The sequence below is a fragment of the Pocillopora verrucosa genome, chromosome 3 (genome assembly GCF_036669915.1).
Source record: "Pocillopora verrucosa isolate sample1 chromosome 3, ASM3666991v2, whole genome shotgun sequence".
Lineage (NCBI taxonomy): Eukaryota > Metazoa > Cnidaria > Anthozoa > Scleractinia > Pocilloporidae > Pocillopora > Pocillopora verrucosa.
The window spans coordinates 10,561,442-10,581,310 of NC_089314.1; the positions used below are offsets into that span (position 1 = coordinate 10,561,442).

General features: G+C 41.3%; 1 protein-coding gene across 3 annotated transcripts in view; it reads right to left on the reverse strand.

Moving 5' to 3' along the window:
• Positions 1-2,650: 2,650 nt before the first annotated feature.
• Positions 2,651-19,869, reverse strand: part of LOC131797922 (uncharacterized) — a 36,383-nt gene continuing 19,164 nt past the window's right edge. The window contains exons 13-33 of one of the 3 annotated variants that reach the window (XM_066163425.1): positions 19,430-19,619; positions 18,691-18,884; positions 18,050-18,218; positions 16,925-17,195; positions 16,188-16,519; positions 15,105-15,298; positions 14,412-14,586; positions 13,625-13,815; positions 13,029-13,206; positions 12,187-12,380; positions 11,535-11,697; positions 10,828-10,969; positions 10,124-10,244; positions 9,242-9,310; positions 8,485-8,532; positions 7,317-7,592; positions 6,449-6,802; positions 5,560-5,710; positions 5,192-5,330; positions 4,851-4,944; positions 2,651-4,228 (exon numbers count right to left, since the gene is read on the reverse strand). In XM_066163425.1, the coding sequence (XP_066019522.1) occupies positions 3,674-4,228; positions 4,851-4,944; positions 5,192-5,330; positions 5,560-5,710; positions 6,449-6,802; positions 7,317-7,592; positions 8,485-8,532; positions 9,242-9,310; positions 10,124-10,244; positions 10,828-10,969; positions 11,535-11,697; positions 12,187-12,380; positions 13,029-13,206; positions 13,625-13,815; positions 14,412-14,586; positions 15,105-15,298; positions 16,188-16,519; positions 16,925-17,195; positions 18,050-18,218; positions 18,691-18,884; positions 19,430-19,619 (4,200 nt within the window). In that variant the 3' untranslated portion in view covers positions 2,651-3,673. The remainder of the gene's footprint in view (positions 4,229-4,850; positions 4,945-5,191; positions 5,331-5,559; positions 5,711-6,448; positions 6,803-7,316; positions 7,593-8,484; positions 8,533-9,241; positions 9,311-10,123; positions 10,245-10,827; positions 10,970-11,534; positions 11,698-12,186; positions 12,381-13,028; positions 13,207-13,624; positions 13,816-14,411; positions 14,587-15,104; positions 15,299-16,187; positions 16,520-16,924; positions 17,196-18,049; positions 18,219-18,690; positions 18,885-19,429; positions 19,620-19,869) is intronic. The other 2 variants (XM_059115583.2, XM_066163426.1) reach the window with 2 other exon arrangements.

Sequence of the window (19,869 nt, forward strand, 5' to 3'; positions counted from 1 at the left end):
AATTATAGGATAATTTTAATTTAATAAATTTTTTAATCTAATTTCAGTTGATAGTACTTTTGAGTTGATATGGTAAATTGGCCACCGTAAAGAGTTAAAAAGCTGACGTTTCGAGCGTTAGCCCTTCGTCAGAGAATGGCGAAGGGCTAACGCTCGAAACGTCAGCTTTTAAATCTTTACGGTGGCCAATCAGTTAATAATACTTAAATTACCCTGTTATACTCTCCCACCGACGCAGCTGGCCCACAATAGTCAAGAAAAAAGAAATGACCTCGCGGCAAAATAAATAACCTCGCGGCAAAAAGAAGAAAACTCACGGCCAAAGAAAAAACCTCTCAGCCCCCACGCTCTCTTTTATGCCGTGAGGACATTGTTATTTCCTTTGCCGTGAGGTTATTTCTTTAGCCGTGAGTCTTATACTTTTGCAGTGAGGTTATTCTTTTGTGCTGTGAGGACATTGTTATTTCTTTTGCCGTGAGGTTATTCTTTTATGCAGTGAGTCTTTTTCTTTTTCCGCGAGTCTTTTACTTTTGCAGTGAGGTTATTCTTTTGTGCTGTGAGGACATTGTTATTTCTTTTGCCATGAGGTTATTCTTTTATGCAGTGAGTCTTTTTCTTTTGCCGCGAGTCTTTTACTTTTGCCGTGAGGTTTTTTCGTTTGCCGTAAGGTTATTTTTTTAGCCGTGAGTCTTTCAATTTTCCCGTGAGGGTATTCTTTTTGCCGTGAGGTTTTTTCGTTTGCCGTAAGGTTATTTCTTTAGCCGTGAGTCTTTCACTTTTCCCGTGAGGGTATTCTTTTTGCTGTGAGGTTTTTTCTTTTGCCCTGAGTCTTTTTCTTATTGCCGTGAGGTTTTTTCTTTTGCCCTGAGTCTTTTTCTTATTGCCGCGAGGTTTTTTTCTTTTGCCGCGAGTCTCTTCCTTTTTGCTGTGAGGTTCTTCCTTTTGCCGTGAATCTCTTTTTCTTTTGCCGCCAGGCCGTTATTTCTTTTGCCGTGACAGTTGTGGGCCACTGTACTTAAGAAACTTAACCCCTTTTTTCATTTACCTTAAAATTAAAGGCAAGCAATAAATCGATAGGAAATAGGCACAATCACTGTAAAAAATCTCTCCCGATAAATAAAGTATAATGATTTTGAATGGATTTTTAACTTATGCTTTACTTTTCATTATATGACTATGGACTACATAAATCGCGCAAGTGCACTACAACACTCACATCTAAAAAATCTTACCCCGGACCTTGCCTCTTCTCTGGTGTGTGCTAAATGGTATTAAACTAGTAATAATCAAAGATCAGTAAAGTGCGTTCGATCTCTAGTAAAAGTTTTTTTTTTATTGTACTGATTGTGCGGGAAAAAAATCGTTGTTTTCAGTTCAAGGCGGCCAAGAAAACATTTGCACACGAGATCGAGGCTATTTGTGCCACTTAGCCAGCCAGCCAGCCAGCCAGTCCAAAATGGTGCCCAAAACCTGAAATCGCATGGCATCACGATCGATCCCCCTGGGTTGGTCCATAAAACCCTCGAGAGTGAATTCCGTAAAAACGACACGATTAGTATGCGTTCTGTACGTTCTCCTTCGTCGAGCGCAACGATTTTTTGAAAATTAGAGACACATCCTGCACGAAAATGCTCGTCCTTGTGTTGGAATTTCTATCACAAAGATGCGTCCTTGAAAACCTCTAAGTAGGAGGGGATGTTTCCTAATCCAAATTTGGAATAGGAAAACTGAAGTCGAACGACGAAATAAAAAACGCGGACGAAGAAAATATCACACAAGGAAGAATAACATAGCATAGACAATTATATCAGTATCATTGCCGGTCTCCACTTTTCGATCTTAAAGTATCCCCTTCCCATCAACAGTGTTCAAGAGACCATTTGCAAGCGCTTACGGTGTTAGAGTTAGTTCAAGTTAGTCCTATACAAGAAAAGAAGAGAGGATGTGGGGTGTTTTTATTCAAATGTATAAGGGGGTAGATTTCTAAAGAAACTGTGGTGCTGCATCGGTGGGAGAGTATAGCAGGTAATTTAGTGTTAACCACTGAGTTGAAAACGTAAATTGGCCACCGTAAAGAATAAAAAAGCTGACGTTCCGATCGTTAGCCCTTCGTCAGAGCGATTGGAAAAGAGCGATTGCGAAAAGATAGTACCAGTCTTTTCGCAACTCCCACTTATTTCATTCAAATGTGACAAAAACATAGGCAACTTTTTGGTCAGAAGTTCATTTCAAACCAATTACCAATCTTTCAAATATGCTCGCTCACGATGCAAAACTTGTCCTTTCATTCATAACGTAGAGAAAATATCGGAACCCAAGAGATCCATTAAGATCACTCAGTGATCACTTTACACTTTACGTGTACCTCCGCCAACGTCATTTACTGCATAACTTGCACTTATTGCAATAAGTTATACATTGGTGAAACAGGTAGACGACTAGGTGACCAATTCCGAGAACACCTTCGCGACGTGGAAAGAAATGACAAGAACGTATCCAAACCAGTCGCTAGACACTTTAATCTCCCTAATCGTTCTAAACAACATATGGCAGTTTGCGGCCTTTCCTTATACCTACGCAGTTCGGAAAGTCGCAAAACACTAGAACAGAAATTTATCTTCCAAATCGACACTCTTAATTCGCACGGTATCAACGAGCGCTTTTCATTCAACTGATTTATTCTTGTTTTCTCGTCAACATACTCTCACCAATAGCGTAGCTCCACTTTCTGCATTAAAACCCACAATTCCTCCAATCGCTCTGACAAAGGGCTAACGCTCGAAACGTCAGCTTTTTTACTCTTTACGGTGGCCAAGTTTCGTTTTCAACTCAGTTGTTAACACTAAATTACCTGTTTTTATTCAAACCGAATAAAATGATGTAGTAGAAATGTTTAACTGTTTCTCGATTAAGGAAACAATTTTTTGCCCTCTCTGATGGTTTATTGGTGAACAGTCATTGTCAATCATAGTCTATGCTGTATGCATACTACCAACCTATAATTTGATCGCTGCTTGTGATCAATCCAAGAAACAGGGCCGATATCATGGAATGGTGAATTCATTTCTTTGCTTCGTCAAATATGCGGATAACGAACTTGGAACGTTTCGACTTAGCTTGCAAGAAGTTAGAAGCTGGAGCATCTTATGTAGGAAGATTTACCGTGTCAATAAAGTAGTATAATAGACGATAACGGATTAGGTCGAATTATTTTTACTATTTCCATACAAAAACAACTAAAAAATGTTACTAGGCCGTCTAAGCCCTCTTTCAACAAGGTGATTAACCAGTTTCTAGCATCTAACAGTTAATTTGCACATTGTATGAATGTGTTGCACAAATGAAACATTTACACTGTGGCCAAACTATTATTAAAATCAGTTTTCCCTAGAATTGCCATAAATCAGCATTCAACGTGGCGTTCGTTCAATCAGTGAACGCAATTAACTTTAAAACACTATAAATCCTAAATGTCTGCCGAGAAGAAACGCTTTTCAATCATTAAAATTTGAATTTGCGTCCTTCTAGCGATTTCGATCCATTTAGCGACGTTTACAAAAACACCACTGTTGTACACGAAGATGTCACACGTTCCTGAGAGTTCTTTTTGTGTGTGAGCGATCTCCAAGCTTCATGCGAAAAAGTGTTCAGAGGAACGTTCATGAAATTATTTTCACACCCACGAGTCAGAGGTTGCACCTTCCCCTCCTTGTAATTTATACGTTTTCTTTTTACTCTTATCTACACGAGCGTATGCCGGTTCTTCTTGAGGCTGTCCACCCCCGTCAGGGTAAGCCGGCGGCTCAACCGGAGGTAAAACTTGAACACCCCCGCCTCTCTCGACACCCGACCGATGATCAATTTCCCTATAGCCACCCATGTCTTCCATCTCCAACTCGTTTCGTGTGTTGTTCGGTTCCCTTCGCCGCCGAGCATCGTCATCGGCTTCGTAACCATCTTCGGAAAATCTTGGGGGTGCACTTCTTTGTTCAGGGTCATATTGAGGTTCGGGGATCGACGTTTCGTCGGATCGTATTGGCCGTGGTTCGTTCCTTCCGACAGCAGACGGCGCTCCTCTCTGCGGCCCCCGTGGCATTGTTACCTCGTCGTAAGGCCGCGGGGTAGTTGGAACATGACCGTATTCATCTCCAATTTCTTTAGTAAATTCCCAGCCTTCTTTTTTGAGAGAGCTTCGAAGAGCTGGTAAGTTCCAAAGAGTTATTAATACCTGTGGTGCAACAATGAAAACGGCATTTCAACACATGACACAGACGCAAAATGAAACGTGTAAGTTACGTAGAACTAATAAGCGATTTAAAAATCAGACGACGCCTGCTTTAAAACGTGCACGAGTCCAAACCTTGCTTTTTCGCATGCAATTATCGTTCATTTTCACACAAAGCGTTTTTCACTGAACTTCATTTCAAAGTCGACGGTTTTAAGATCTCGAAAACTGGGATGTCAGTTCATCAAAGGCTATTTCCCCACCCCCCTAAGTATTTTGTCATCTATCCCTGTCCATTCTTTAGAACCCATTTTCAGTCTTCAGTGGAGAGGGGTGTAGTGGTTGGCATGTACCTTCTTTTTACAGTATCAATGCATCACGTACCAAACAGGCAATAAGACTAGACAAAGTTGTCGTAATTTTACAACCAGATCATTATAGAGACTTGGCTGTTACCCAGCCCCCCAATCAATGTGTGAGAACCTCCTCCCTGGCCTCTTCCGCCAGCTCAGCCGGTAAGAGGATCATTTTTTCTACATCAACTTCAAAGAAATATCTGTAAGCTGTTGGGAGAACAAGGGTCAAATCTTGAGAGTTGAAGAGTTAATTGCATGTTCTTTCGTACCTGATTTGCTGTTTTTACAATCCTCGGAGAGTAATGATCTCGCGACTTGGCGATCGCAATAATCTTCTGAAACCCTCCAACTTTATGAACATGTCTAAGATAAAGGGAAAAGAAAACAAAGAGACAATTAGAAAAAAAGAGAAAGACGAGGATTATCGGTCAAAGATGAAGCTGGTCATACTTGGAGAACAGTAGAACCAATGACCTTTACACTTATCTGAAAGAATACAGTGATTTCTACTGGCTTACTTAGAAGCTTTCTAGACTGAATATCTAGTTAATGCCAAGAACAGTATGGAAGTGCATTGTATCGTGGATAAACCTAGTATTAATAGCATTACCTTCCATTTACTAGACTCTTATTCACGAATTGATGAATCGCGCACAGTATAGCACCAATTGTATTCTCTTCAGCTTTGACATTTAAAGAGGTGCGATGATCAGGAAGGCGATGAACCAGATCTTTAATTCCGTATTTAGCTGTGAACGAGAAGAGAAATAAAAGCATGAACAAATACAATCCCAACTGCAAAATCGAAAATACTTCGCTGCGTCTGGCATTAATTGACAGAGGTTTCCCAAACGGTTACTTCCGAATATGTCCCCCTGTCCTTGTTAACCTCGGTGATCACTTGCAATTAGTGCTTTATCTAATAAAACGGCGCTAAACTCTACACGACAAAAAATGAGAAAAGGTAAAAATACACACCTAAAACATCCTTGTTCCTCGGGTCGATTGCTAGATTTCTCATCGCTGTTGAAACAGCTCTCACCACAGGGTCATGATTTATTCGTAGGAGTTCAACTAAAATGGGAAGACCCTTCTCCTTCCGTACTGCTGAGCGGACAATCATAGCCCACTGAAAAATCAATTTGTAGGAAACAAAAAACTACATTAAACTACAAATCTCCCTTTTTTCTTCGTTCGCAAAAAATCCCAAAAGAAATTCTAAGTCACCCTTTATTTAGCAGATGAAGAAAACCACTTTTTATCTCTTCGACCTCTAAGAGCGACTAACATCTGATTTCACCACATAACATCAATCCTGAATTTCACATTTAGGTCATGAGAATAGCGGAAATTATCACCAACTAAAGAAGCTCTTGATTATTAAACACATTCTCCTTACCAGAACATAAGGAAATGTATAAAGAACAGTATGGAGAATATGCATACTACTGTTATGGTGTAAAAGGGTAAAAGGTAACGATGGAAAGTCTGTTTCTCGTTCCCCGGAGCTTCTCTTAGTTTCCGTCGCATAGAGAGATTTAGATTATTACCGCAACCCTCTTGATGGGACGATTGTTCATCACTGGTGACCACTTAGGATTCAAAAGCTTTCCCTGGCACTCATTTATAATCCTGACTGGAAAGATGCAGAGTGAGGGTAAAATGGTGTCTTGCCCATGAGTACAAAAGATGATTATGCCAAAGCTCGCACCAGGATATCCCAATCAAATTACGGCGCATTAAATATAAGTGAGTGGCCCACCGTTTAAAGTGGAAGGAGAGTGTTTTACCCAAGCACACACAACACGGTGATTCCACCGCATCTTCACCCTTAACTTATCACTACATTTACACTTGCAAGACATACCCTCCAGCCACATGCTGTAAGATTGTGAATAGCTCCAGCAGACGCTTCTAGTGTCTCAGGATTGGCCGCCTCCGCCATAATTAACAGGTACGACTTGACTATTTCTGGTTGCCATAGTAACTCCACACCCTCCACGGGATCTCTCCTTATCTGTGGCTCTTCAGGTTCTTTGAGCGCTCCTTTCTTTTTCTTCTTTGATCCCGTCCCGCATCCCGCCATACAACCCGGGTCATGTTTGCCTGATTCCTTGCCAGGTTGGATGGGTATTGGGGCATCCTTGTATCTTTCCCTGTCCACCTCATTTTCCAGTCGGTAGGACAAGTTGCGCAGAATACAGACGGAATTTTCAACAGACTGTTAGACAAAAATTACACAAGTTATACTGACACGCTCGAAAACGGGGCTACGTCTCGGTGCGAAAACAGACACAACCTATTCTCAGTACCATATTAATTCGATTACGAGCCCACCTTCTAGTTAGGAAACGTTAAAACCCACCACCCCACGAAAAAAAGAAAAAAAAACCGAAGTGTACAAGAGGAGTATTGATTGTTACTTTCTTACTGTCTTATAATATCTACATTCACTGTCTATGGTACATCTTTACGTTTTGTTATTATTTATCGTTCTGTGGCAAAATAAAGAGTTATTACTCGCTAAAAATGGTGAATATTTAATAAGCGCTTAGCCTCGAATAGGCAGCCGCTTCGAATGAACGCCCAATCTCAAGGCCCAAAAATTTATGACGCACCCAATGCGCTAAATCGTATAAAAACGGTAGCTGATGATTTCCCGTTCTCTCATAAGAAATCGTGAAGGTAACGCACCAAGCCGGTATAGAGAAAGTGGATATTGATCGTTACCTTACCTTATTATCAATATCATTTTTGCCAAGTGGTGCCCTGATGATCCAGACAAAGGAATCCACGAGTCCATCACAGTCCCTCATCACGCGCCGCGCCTCAGGTCCAGCCGAAGACACGTTCCTCAGCACACCACTGGCGTTACGGAACACTGTGGACCATTTTATGGACGGAAGTGGCATCGAATTGTTGGCGGCAGCTCTGCTCCAGCCAGAGTAGGGGATGATAATGATGGTTACCATGACAATGAGACAGATTTCTAAGATTTTAAGTTTCAGATCCTGTCAGGAATAAAGAAACAATAAAATTGTGAACAGATTCAGTTATTTTCACACTTTACTCATTTCATGACAAAATTTATGAATAAATTGACCCGCAGTTAGCAGAAGCGGTTCAATCAACTGCCTGGGTTCAACTTAATTCATTATTAAATAAGTGAAGAAGCTACAGAAACTAAATAATATATAGATTTAGCCAAGCCTAAAAGCGGAGCTCGCATTTTTTTTTCCCCGCACGTCTCAAGGGCACAACGCCTTGCCCCGGCCAGGACTAGAACCCGGGTCGTCCGACTCGGAGCCCAGTGCTCTGACCACTGGACCACTGGACAAAGCCGTGGCGTTGGTGTGCCCGCGGTACAGTTGACCACACATGTTAAAAGTAGCACCTTGTACGGTCGTACGGTCGTACATCCAAATTTTTTCAGCTTGATGGGTTACTACTATTTTGTATAATTATGGGGCTACGCTCTGCGTGCTCCGCTACTAAAAATAAGGGAAATTCTGTAACGAACAACTGTACAGCGGAAGAGCGGTGGAAGACAAACGGTTTGATCAATTTGATTTAATTTTATAGTCTTTGAGTTTTAAAATAAATATTTTCAACAGCGAGATTGGAATCTTCATTTCCATCTCTCACCATTATCTCATCAAGCCGTCCACTCTGTTTTCGGCGTTCAGAGCATTTTCATGTTCTTAGAACACGACTCGACTTTGCGAATGCAAACAGAAACAAGTCGCGTTATCCTTGTGAACAAACTAACGCAATTCCAGATTTAAACCGTTTTTAAAAGTAGAGTTGAAAATTTCAGACACTCTGGCATTCAGGGTCAAGTCTTAAGCAAGCTTAACCTTCTCAATAACAGACTATATTCAAGAAAAAGGTAAAAGTTCTCACCTCGCAGGACGACAGATTCCACAAAACACCCAAAACTACTTCCTTAACCTGGGGACGAAAAAAAAGGAAGCGACATGAAAAACCATTAGTTTATTTGACTGAATATATCACTGCTGCCAGAAACTGATAGAAAAGACGCGATCGAGCTGCATCACCCAAAATATTTCATGTATAGCTGACAGATACGAAGCTAAAAATGAAATTACAGTCTACGCAGTTAACTATTGCAATTTCAGATTAAACCTCACAAACCAAGTGGCCCTTTTACTACCGAGAATTACCAAACCCTCAGTTCAATAAAGCGACTGGTCGTAAGATAATACAGGATTAAAAGTTTCATCAAACTTCACCTTGATCTCTCTTAAAATAAAGCGTAAATCAGGGCTTACGTTTTGAGGGGTTTTACCTTATCATGAGACGGAACTGAAGGAAAACTGAATATAAGCAATAAAGCTGTCTGCAATGCTACAAAACTAATCAAAAACTGTTGTCGTGCTTTGAGAAACGCGGCCCTGCAGGAGTATAGATACTCAACTCGGAGAGGATGTAAGTGTGTTGCAGATTTGCCAACTGCACCCTTTTCCTAACCATTTACACTCTTGAGCGAGTAAATTGTCTCGCCCATGAACTCAGAACAATGACCTGGTCTGGCCTGGACTGGGACCCAAGCTTCTCGATCTCGGAGTAAAGCGCGCTCAACACCAGGCCACCTCGTCATAACTGTACTTTAGATTTCGTTTATTTCTCTTTTCCTTACCTCGTCTCTTCTTGTTCTTTTCAACAGACGTATCAAAGCCTCAATGCCATAACATTCGGCAATTGCCAACTGTTTGAGAAGAAAAGCGAGTTGATATCCATATCTCGGAAACGAATCCTAATGCACCCATCAATGGTTAGCCTTAGGATTTGGGGAACGGGGAAGGGGCAATCCCAAGATTAATTTAACATTTTCAGGTGTCCAAAAGTCAATTATTCCACCCTTGAGTATCCATTATGTGTCAAAATGTCATCCTTGGTGACCAAAGATGCTGTTTCACGCGATCTTCCATGATGCCGACAAAGTAACATTCCCGACTCCGAGGCAGTGCGTCAATGCCAAAATCCTTACCCGAGGGGGATCCTCTCAGCCATTTTTCTGTGGGTAACCTGCCCCCCTTCCCCCCAATCCTGGGACAATTATTTATAGATACACCACTTGTATAACAATGCAAAAAATAATTTCTCTTATGAGCAACTGAACACCTCACATGACTGTTCACGCCCCGGTTAAAGCTGGTAAACAAACGAGTGATATTTTCCAGGTGATGTCTATTTACGTTTGATACGATGAAAGTCTAAAACTTGAATTCAATTCAACATAGGAACGTTGTGCTATTATCACAGAAGAAGACTGAACTTAACCTTCCTGTTGATAACTTCGTAAGAGAGAACGACTAAAGATCAACATACAAAGCAGTCAACATTGTCGACAGTAAGTTGTTTGCAAACGTCATGAACCGCGATAACGAAACTGTTTTAGATTAACAAAAAATCTAACTGCTTCAAAGCGATATTACCAAGTACAGATGAAGTCCGCAGACAAAAAACCGAGCATATTGAGGCGTCAAACGAAAGCTATTATTTTTCGAACACAGTTTACCTTATTCTCGTCCCTCGCCTTGCTGTACGACAAATTCCTCAAACACGCCGCAGCTGAGCGGTGCACCTCGTCTGAGTCGTGATCAAGTAAACGAACCAATATTGGAATTCCGCCGAGCTCTCTGTGGTTAAGATAACAGTTAACGTTCACAATAATACAGTTTCTGTTCATTCAAATTAAAAATTAGGAACCCATTTCACATCTAACAACACCAAATAAGTAACTTCGAGTTAAGGTAATTTCTTAGCAAACCACTTTTGAGAGCAGCAACAAATGTTGCCGTGTGGAGAGAGCGAAGTTGGATCGATTTTCACGAAGAACGAGATGACAGGGAGGGAAAAAAAATAAAAACATACTAAGAAAAAAGGAAAGGAGGAAATAAAAATAACAAAATAGGGAGAGAGAAAGAGAGATTTATTCGTGTAAGCCAACTGGTTGGGTGTTGCGCACATACAAAAAAACCCTCTTAAATCTGAACAAAAGGTTACGATTATTAGAGGTGCTATTCCATGTTGTAACATCCGTACCTTGCGCTTTCGCACAAAACATGGCGCGTTAAGTTGTTCAAGAGAGATTTATTCCACAAAGCATCAAACTTAAAACTTCTGCTGACCATGCGCTTGTGAGGGAAGCTGCCATTAATGTAGTCTGAGTATACACTCTCCTATACAACAGATAAAAAAGGGAATGTTTGTCCAGCTTACCGAACTTTTATCTTGACCTGTTCATCGCTGTACGAGAGATGCTGCAGATAATTAGCAGCATTCACGATAAGCGTGACATCATCTGTCTGTAGGTATTCAATCAGATCCTGTAGATCAGGTTCGTGTGCATAGGTCTTTCTCTCTGAAAATGATGGAAAACATTTGCGTTAAATCTGTACATAGAGAAGTCACCTCCGTAACGAAAACACAGCCTTGTCTATTAGAGAAAATATTTTTTCAACCTGATTGTTGAGGCTGAAATAGCAAAATCTTATGATAAAGATGTACCGAAGTCGTTCTAACAGACCCCTAAGATCCCTCTCACTCCTACACAAAAAAATTAAACTGATAGTATGGTCAGTAGTTCTTGCAAGGAAGCGTTGTAGTTCAGATCATATCTAAATTTAACTGTTGTTTCCGCTGGTCGAGGAACGAAAAAAGCGGAAAACGTTGTTCTCACACACATCTATGAGTCTGGGTGCTTATGTGCATGAAGTCTAGTCACATCTTGTTGGGCGGTTCGGCTTCTCTGTTGTGGGAGAAAAAGGCATCGTGGGTTTCTAATAAAGATATCTAAGCTTTTTAGCACAGTTACCAGGGCAGCAGTCCAGAAGAAAACCACTAATTCAAATTCAGCCTGCAGAGTTCTAATAAACTTGTCTTCCCCCTTTCTAGAACAATTTGCGCGCCCAGCATTTCTCTCTCACCTGCATACAGATCCCTCTCGGTTTTACCATCGTCTTCATAATCCGCCAGCCAGCGGTTGCAAGGAAAGATCCAACACTCGTCGTGAATTATAATCACCACTTCCTCCAAATACCATCCAGTGCCCAGACCGCGCCCATCGTGGCCGATCCGGATCTTCTCCAGCTGCACGATGAGAAAGAGAACGAGAAGCAAAAGGCATGAGAAAACTTTTCACCAGGACCTCCTTCAATTGTGTGTCGAAAGTGAACTAGGACTTTATTGTTAAATTCCTCATACACCGTGATTGATTGGAAAAAAATCGCTACAGCTCAACCAATCAGAGACAAACAGAAGATTCTGCTATAAAACGAGTGGGTGCGTTTGACTTCAAAGTTATGTTTTCATTCATACTTCCTATGAAAGGATTGACAATTAGCCAGAATTTGAAAATAAGGACTTGTAGAAGTACATATTTGCCTTTAGCAACGTGATCATTTTCGTCTTTGCATAAAAAAGGCTCAAGCTTCGAAGGGGCTGCAGACAAGTTTTGTAATTTCCACATTTTTCATAAATTCCTGAATCGTGTCCGACTTTGTGAAACCTGCAGACTTCCCATCAAAAACAACGAGAAACTGCAAGTTGATGCACCACAAGAAACATATTCAAACTTACATTGCCCACGTCTACAGTTTGCAAGTTGATCTTGGTGTTCATCCCACGTTGGAACTTATCTTTAGTGTCGCAAATTTGTTTCAGTTCAATGACCCCGGTGTCTCCTTTATCACCAAACACCTGCAGGTAGATATTTGAGTCTGTGCCAGCGTTCTTCAAATTCCCTGTCTTTATTCTCACTTGGTAGTCAGAAACTGCGGATGAAATAGAAAATTGGAATCAACACAGTTTTCAATCAAATGTTAAATGTAATATAGGATTACGTTGCTTTTCGCTCTCAAATCTCAGTGACTGGTCCAAAAAACACGCAACATCTCCTTCACCAAACAGAAGCAAAACTTGAATTTGCTTGTTTTCACTCCGTTTCTCATTGGCTCTTTGCAGTTTTTTTTTCCTCAGTCAGGACGGCAACGCCAGTGAAGACTTCAATTAAAAATTCCACACTCTTAGGTGTTAAAGGGTTAAGTAAAGTATGTGGTGAATTTTTAGACAAATCTGTGTGGAAGAGAATGGATAAAATTCGCATGATGATATTAGCGTTAAACCGCATTCGGACAAGCAAGTTTTCAGCAAAAATGCTCTTGTCACAGAAAAACTATGCGCTGTAAGCTTAAGAAATAAGAACCTCTTAAAAACTGTTCTTAAGGAAAAAGTTGCAGGACTAGACTTTCTCTAGTTGGTCTGCTCCGTGAAAACTTGATGAACTGAGCCCCGTTCCAATTTCCATATTCTATTACCGCGTTATGAACACGACTCATATTCTACTTTGAAGCCGTCGTTTTCTCAAGGTAGGAAAGCGTGCCACGTGACGTGAAGGCTGACGAGATAACACAACATCTTACCTGGCTGTTTAGGATAAAGCTCTTTGTCTGCATATCCCACGCTCTGCTCCTCAGCCACCCAGGCATGGCAAGGGAAGATCAAGTGCTCCCCCCTGACAGCACTGTTAAGAATCACCTCCTCCACGTACCAGTCTGATAAGGGACCACGGCCATCATGGCCAACACGAAGTTTCTCGATCTAAACAGTGAGTTGTACTCGCGGTTGGTAAGTAAACTTCAAACACTAATAACTATTACATATTCAATTTTCCGTTGTTTCAAGCACAGCTTAATTGCCACTACTAATTCCAGTCAGTCGTAAAAAACACCAGCAGAGTAGTGGAGCTATCATTATTTATTGCCTAAAGGGGGTGGAGGGGGAGGGAGGGCGGACGATTTTGGGGTGGATCACGTGGTTTTCATGAGGAACGGAACGGAGGAGGAGCAGTCGTCGCCAACAGAGCAATAAATAATGACCGGTACCTTCAAACGCTTCAAAAAAAGAAAAATAATCAACACTTTCCGATCTAACCATGTTGTTTACGTAAATAGTGCTGTTTTTGTTTTTCGGGGTTTTTTTAAAAATGTTTTTATGTTTTTTATTTCGTAGCATATACCTTGCCAACATCACCAGCTTCCAAAGTGAAATAATCAGTCTGTCCTCGTTCAAACAGGTTATCCATCGTTCCTGATTTCTTTAGCTCTACATGTCCCGTGTCTCCTTTATCACCATACACCTGTACCCAGACACTCGCATCTGTACCTGCGCTCTTCTCGTCGCCAGTCTTGATAGCCAAGTGGTAGAGGCCTGAAATAAAAATAATTAAAATAACGTTAGACGCCTAGTGGTGCCTTGCAGGACCGTTGTTCATCTCGTTTTCGTGGCAAAAAGAACAACGGAATGTAATATTGTTAATCCTAAAAGACTGGACAATTCCGTATGTTCAAGTTCTTTTGCTACTCGTTGGTAGACGTAGACACTCAGAGAATAAAATGCCACGCCCGTAAACACGACGACCGCACAGGACTTGGACCCGAAACATTCTGCTTGAAGTTCAGAAAAATCACAATTTTTTCTTTTAAGTCATGAAGAAAGGAAGGTTTTTATTAGCCGACAAGCTGAAATTTATCATCTTCCTAACTCTAACTTACTATACAGTGTATCTCTGTATAGGACGCATTTGAAGTAACTGATCCTAGAATTGCGTAAGATGCTTGTCATATAGGAACATAATGGATGGTTTAGCTCGCCAGAAAGTTCTCTTTCACTCAGTTGGAAAAGAATCAAACCGCGAAATCCGAAGTTCTGACGTCTGAATCCTTACTTTTGACTCAGCTTTTACACATGTCTCATGTTGCTGACAAATGTTAAAAACATTTCTTAATCAATTTAGTCATACTTACAAGGCCTCGATGCAAAATCTCTGACAATTTTTCCATCTCCTTGACTTGGAGCTAACCAACAGTGCGAAGGGAACACGGTGTGGTCCCCACGTGATGGCACATCAACTGTAACCTCTTCCAAGTACCAACCAGCAGTGGGCATTTGGCTGTCGTGGCTCACGCTGATTTTTTCAATCTACAACAGAGAGAGAATGCACGTTAAGATAACGGCAAGATAAAAGAATTTCCAAGTTGGGTATTCACAAAGCGCATCCAAGGAGATTCATCTCAGGATTAACAGCAAATAAATCTCTCCAGCGGCAGAAGGGGGAAATATGAAATAAGAGGTAATTTTTCCTTACAATTTCAATATAATGACAAAGACACAGGAGACGAGAATAAAGAAAAAAATCAAAGATGGGATTATAAAGACACACCTAACACTTAACTCTCAGAACTAACACAATAAAAAATGTATGGCAGACAGTACTGAGAGCCATGAATGCCCGCTACCACTTGACTCTTGTATTAAAAGGACCCCTCTCTTCCCCTGTTGGGAGTGAGACTCTGTGTGACAGCAATGTGCAAAACACTAGGAGAAGGACTAAGGTACAAAAAGCAGACAGATAGGTGTTGCCATTCAGCACATTGCACACAACTGATAGAGGAATGTCATGGAAAAATTTAAGAGGAAACATTCCGAACAAATCTTACTTTTCCAATGTCGATTGTCTCGACGGTGAATTTGTACGTTCTTCCCTTCTCAAAGCTTATTTTGGAGTTCCCAGCTTGACGCAGCTGTATCTGTTCTGTCATGCCTTTGTCGCCAAACAGTTGGATAAATACATTTCCTTCTGTTCCATCTCCAAGAACCTCACCCATTTTAAGACAAAGCTGGTAGGCGACGACTGCAACAAAACACAACAAAACTTTATGGTTTGGGTACTTTTCAGTCAGAAAGAACCCGCAATTCTTGCAAATACTTTTTGGGCGTTGTGGTCGGTCGAACACTTCAAGCCCCCTACTCAGCCAATCAAACGCAAACTCTAAACTTATCATGACTGGCCCACGTGCGTGTTCCCGCGCTTGGCTTAGTTTGCCTGTAATTCGAGAAAAAGGCGCGATCTAAGAACCAATTAGATCCAAAACTTAAGTTTTGTCCGTTGACACACATTGTTCAAAAACTTGAAGACTTTAAAATATAATCACCGATCAACTGTGCTTTCACCCATTTTTCTACTTTCCACTGAAGAGATCCAAAAAAAGTGTTTTCAACTCAAAACAACGCAACGTTACTGTACAAACGGCCGAAAGGTAGAGGATAAAATCCAATTCTTGTCGTTTGCCGTTCGCTTAACTGTGGCTCTCTATCTCTCTGCTGTCGCCACTTTTTACAACACTAGAACACGAAGGCGCCCTAAAAAAGCAAAGGTGCCACGGGTATTGTGGCATACAGAACTCCAAAACAGCTTGAGCTGCAGCCGATCCTAAGCAAGTGAAGAGCAGGCGGATTTCTCAAAAGCTCTCATAAGTTTCTTCCTTTCCATCACAATGGAAGAATTTGTTGAGATTTGTATCTTCTTTTGCCAATAGAAACCGTCTTCACTAATGGCGGTAAATTTGAAATTCGAAATGATTCGCTACGCCATCGCGTAATATTACCGCGGCCTAATTTGCATTTAAGCTAAAACCAAGGGGCGGAGCGCGCCTCCGTGTTTAAGATCATATGGCAGAGGAAATCCTACTCCGTGAACCAAAGAAGCCACACTCAGCACGTTTTGATTATCATTTACTCACTTTTCCTGCTATCCATTGAGTCCGGTGGGACAGGCACCATCTCTGTTCTCTTTTCTTCAAAATGATACTCATCCGGAGGAGGCAACATTTCTTCCTCGTAACGATATTCATTCATGGGGGGAGGGGCGGAGTAAGGCATAGGGGCTCCCCCCTGTTTACGCATCTCTTCTACAGTCAGCTCCTCATGTGTAATGCGCTGTTTTTGTTCCCGCGGCCCGGTGGGTGGGGCTCCTTGCACGGGCGGTGTTGTCATCTCTCTGGTAACCATTCTTTCTTCGATAATTTTTCTCTGGGGAGGTAGAGGGGCCGTATCCTTTCTAGGAGTAGTGTACCTGAAATAAAAATGACAAACAAAAAAAAATCAGCGACAAAGAGTACATAGTAGACACTGTTTTAATTCAGTACATGGAAAAAGGCCCGAAAAAGACAAGCCTTCGACAGCATTTGCACTGGTTCTACCAACTAAGGCGCATTTCTATCCAGAGGGGTAAAATCAGACCAAAGGCCAAAATGAAACAAGGTAAATATTACCCAGAATGAATAATAACACAAGCGCGTACAAAAGCGAACGATTAAGTCGCCATTTGATGGCGAGAATTTCTAGCACAATCACTGAGCGAGGTATAGAGCAAACCCAACGCAATCTCAGTTTACTTCCAACATTCAGTGAAACACTGCACTGACCTTCAAATCCAAAAATTAAGAATTGGCTGGTTACGCTAGATTCTTTCTCTCACCTGTACTCCTCTTCGATCACTGTCCTTTTTGTAGGGGTGGTGGAATAACGCACCTCCTCCATGACTGTTTTCTGTGGGGGTGGTACTGTAGTGTATCTGAGTTCATCCGTGATAACCTTCTTTGTAGGTGAACCGTACCGTGGGTCGTCCATGAGCGGTTTCTTGGCCACAGGGGGAGGTAGTTTGTAATTCTCACTTGTTGTGGTTCTTTCAATGGTTGTAGTGATGGTTGTCTTGCTGGGCGAGGCTGTGCCAGATGGAATAGAAACTCCTACAGAGGTAAGAGAATTGAACATTTGATCAAGACGTCTGATCGGCCGAGTGACGGTGGTTCCGAGAAGGAATATTCTTGTCAGTAATGACTGACATTTCGGCAACCCAAGAGGAAGTCATCTTTATAGTCGAGTAAGGCGTTATAAGACTAAGTTATTCAGTGCATGACACAAGTGCAATCGGAAAAAAAGATTCCCAGTGCCCCCAATAGGGGCCGAACCTACGACCTTCTAATTAATCCTTCGGATGCTTTATCACTGAGCTATAGGAGACTCGTGGCAGGCTTGGCTGTTTAACTACGTCCATGGTGACAAACTTCCTATATAATGCTAGGTGAGGAACCTAAATATGTGATGCATTTGCGCAATATAAAGTAGTAAAGTAATAAAGTAAGGTGTTGTTTGTCAGTCAAATCTAACATGCGTGACGCATGGATCCTCACAAGTAAACTCGAACCCATGTCTTTCAAATAACGGTCGAACGAGAAAACCATCTGAGCTATGAAGTCACTTGCTGGATGTGAAGAAGGGTGGGGATTTTAATGGTTCTTGCATGCCCGTGAAGAAAGGTTGGCGACAAATTTACATGATATTCCCAATATTTTGATCGCTGGCTGATGAGTTACATTTTAGAATTAAAAAAAAAATTCCATGCAATAAAATCACGCCTTTCGTAAAGCGTAGTTTTGTTATTATTGTTGAAGACCACTCCCTCACTCGCTAATCCGCGCGTGAGTCAAAGAAAACGGCAAAGAAAATAAGCCAGCGTCTGGTGAACTCTGAAAAGGGAGGCACGCCGTGTACCTACGGTGAAACAACTACAAAACTGAGACCGATAGAAATGTTACACGACCTGGAACTAAATCTCTCTCTATTTTGCCATCATCTTCGTTCTTAGCGAGCCATCGATGACATGGGAAGATGAAATGCTCAGTATGGGCTGGGACATCCACGGCAACCTCTTCCAGAAACCAGCCAGGAGCAGTGCCATTGTTGTCATGTCCTATACGCAGCTTTTGAACCTGTTATAAACACAAACAACATGAAAGGCATCAGTACTAGACGCGCTAGTTTGCTTGTTTTAAAGATCTTCTTCAATTGGCCTTCCCGCGGTTCAAATTATTATCCTTTGTTTCAGATTAAAATGGCATAAACAGCAAGGGAAATAAACAACGTTGGGGAGAATTAAGAAAAACCATCCACGATTGGATATGTTTTGGATAGAACATCACATTCTCAGAACAAGCCAACAAATATGAGAAGAGGTTTATCCTTTTACTCCGAAAATCTTAACAATATTCTCGACTCTTGTATACATTTCTTTTTATTCCAATTCAAAGAAATTGGATGTTCAATCAACCAATAAACCCGTGCTTTAAAATTGCCTGTCTTCTCCTAACCTGTCTGCTTGAAAGTGTATTGAGACTATAGGGAGAAATCACTTATTGATCGCTTAAAGGAGTTAAAGCATGAAGGACTAAATATGAGCTGCACCTTCCCCACATCCACAGTCTCCACTATGAACTTGTCTACTCGTCCTTTCTCGAATCGTTTTTCTGCTTTTCCTCCTTGGCGCAGCTGAATCTTCTCCGTTTCCCCTTCATCACCAATTAGTTGGAAATACACGTTGGCGTCCGTACCAGCCATCGCCATCTCCCCTGTTTTTACTGCTAAGTGATACGACGTATCTATAGAAAGATCATCACAGATTAAGTAAACTGATGCATAAGCTACGGCCTTCATCTCGATTTCTTAAATCCCATTCACACCAAAGCTTAAACATGTATTAAAGTTGTTTTGTCAAACACAGTTTATTTTTTTTCTACGTAGAAACAACTTAGGCTTATATCTTTTGACTTAAAATGTAGCACATTGAAAATGCAAGTTAGCAAGTACTTGAATCCTATGGAAAATTAAGTTTTTCAGTTCTCTGTTTATGATTTTCATTCAGCAGAAACCAGTTTAACAAAACGTATTTTGCTGATGTGAATAGGGTAATAGATGTGGATTTTATGTTATAACATCCTGCTCCTAGATTTACCAGAACGTTCGCAAAACGATCCCTTGAACTGCGACATGGAAATTGCCCACAAGAAATGCCCATTCACAAGAGTTTAATCAGAGCACATTTTGCCCTCATGAACAACAGTTACTACATCTTCTGATCGTGCTGACAACCTCTCAAGGATTGCTCCTCTGCTCATAAAAGGATGTTTGTCTTAGCATAACTTACTCGGCCGTGGAGGTCTGGGCTGACCCGGAAGTATATCTCTTTCTAAATTCCTGTCTCCTTTCCCCTCTGACAGCCAGCAGTAACAAGGGAAGAGGGCCCGGTCAGCTTCTGCAGGCGCTACTTCCACCTCCTCCACAAATATACCCTTCCCTTCTCCTTTGCTGTCATGACCAATACGCAGCTTCTCGATCTGAAAGATGATAGAATTATATCTAACTCCCAAAAGTGATTCAATGCATTTTCTCCTTATGATGTTCATAGATTTTCCAGTAAACATGTAATGAGAACACTTAAACTCATCAGGTGGAGATTTTTATCCTGATCTAACACCAAATTCTCGTAACTCATTTACAAGAAAATGCGTGGCTTCAAGAGGGGAGAATTGACAATAAAATTTAAGGAGTGGAAGGGTTAGACTCCCTAGTTTTTTTTACGAATCA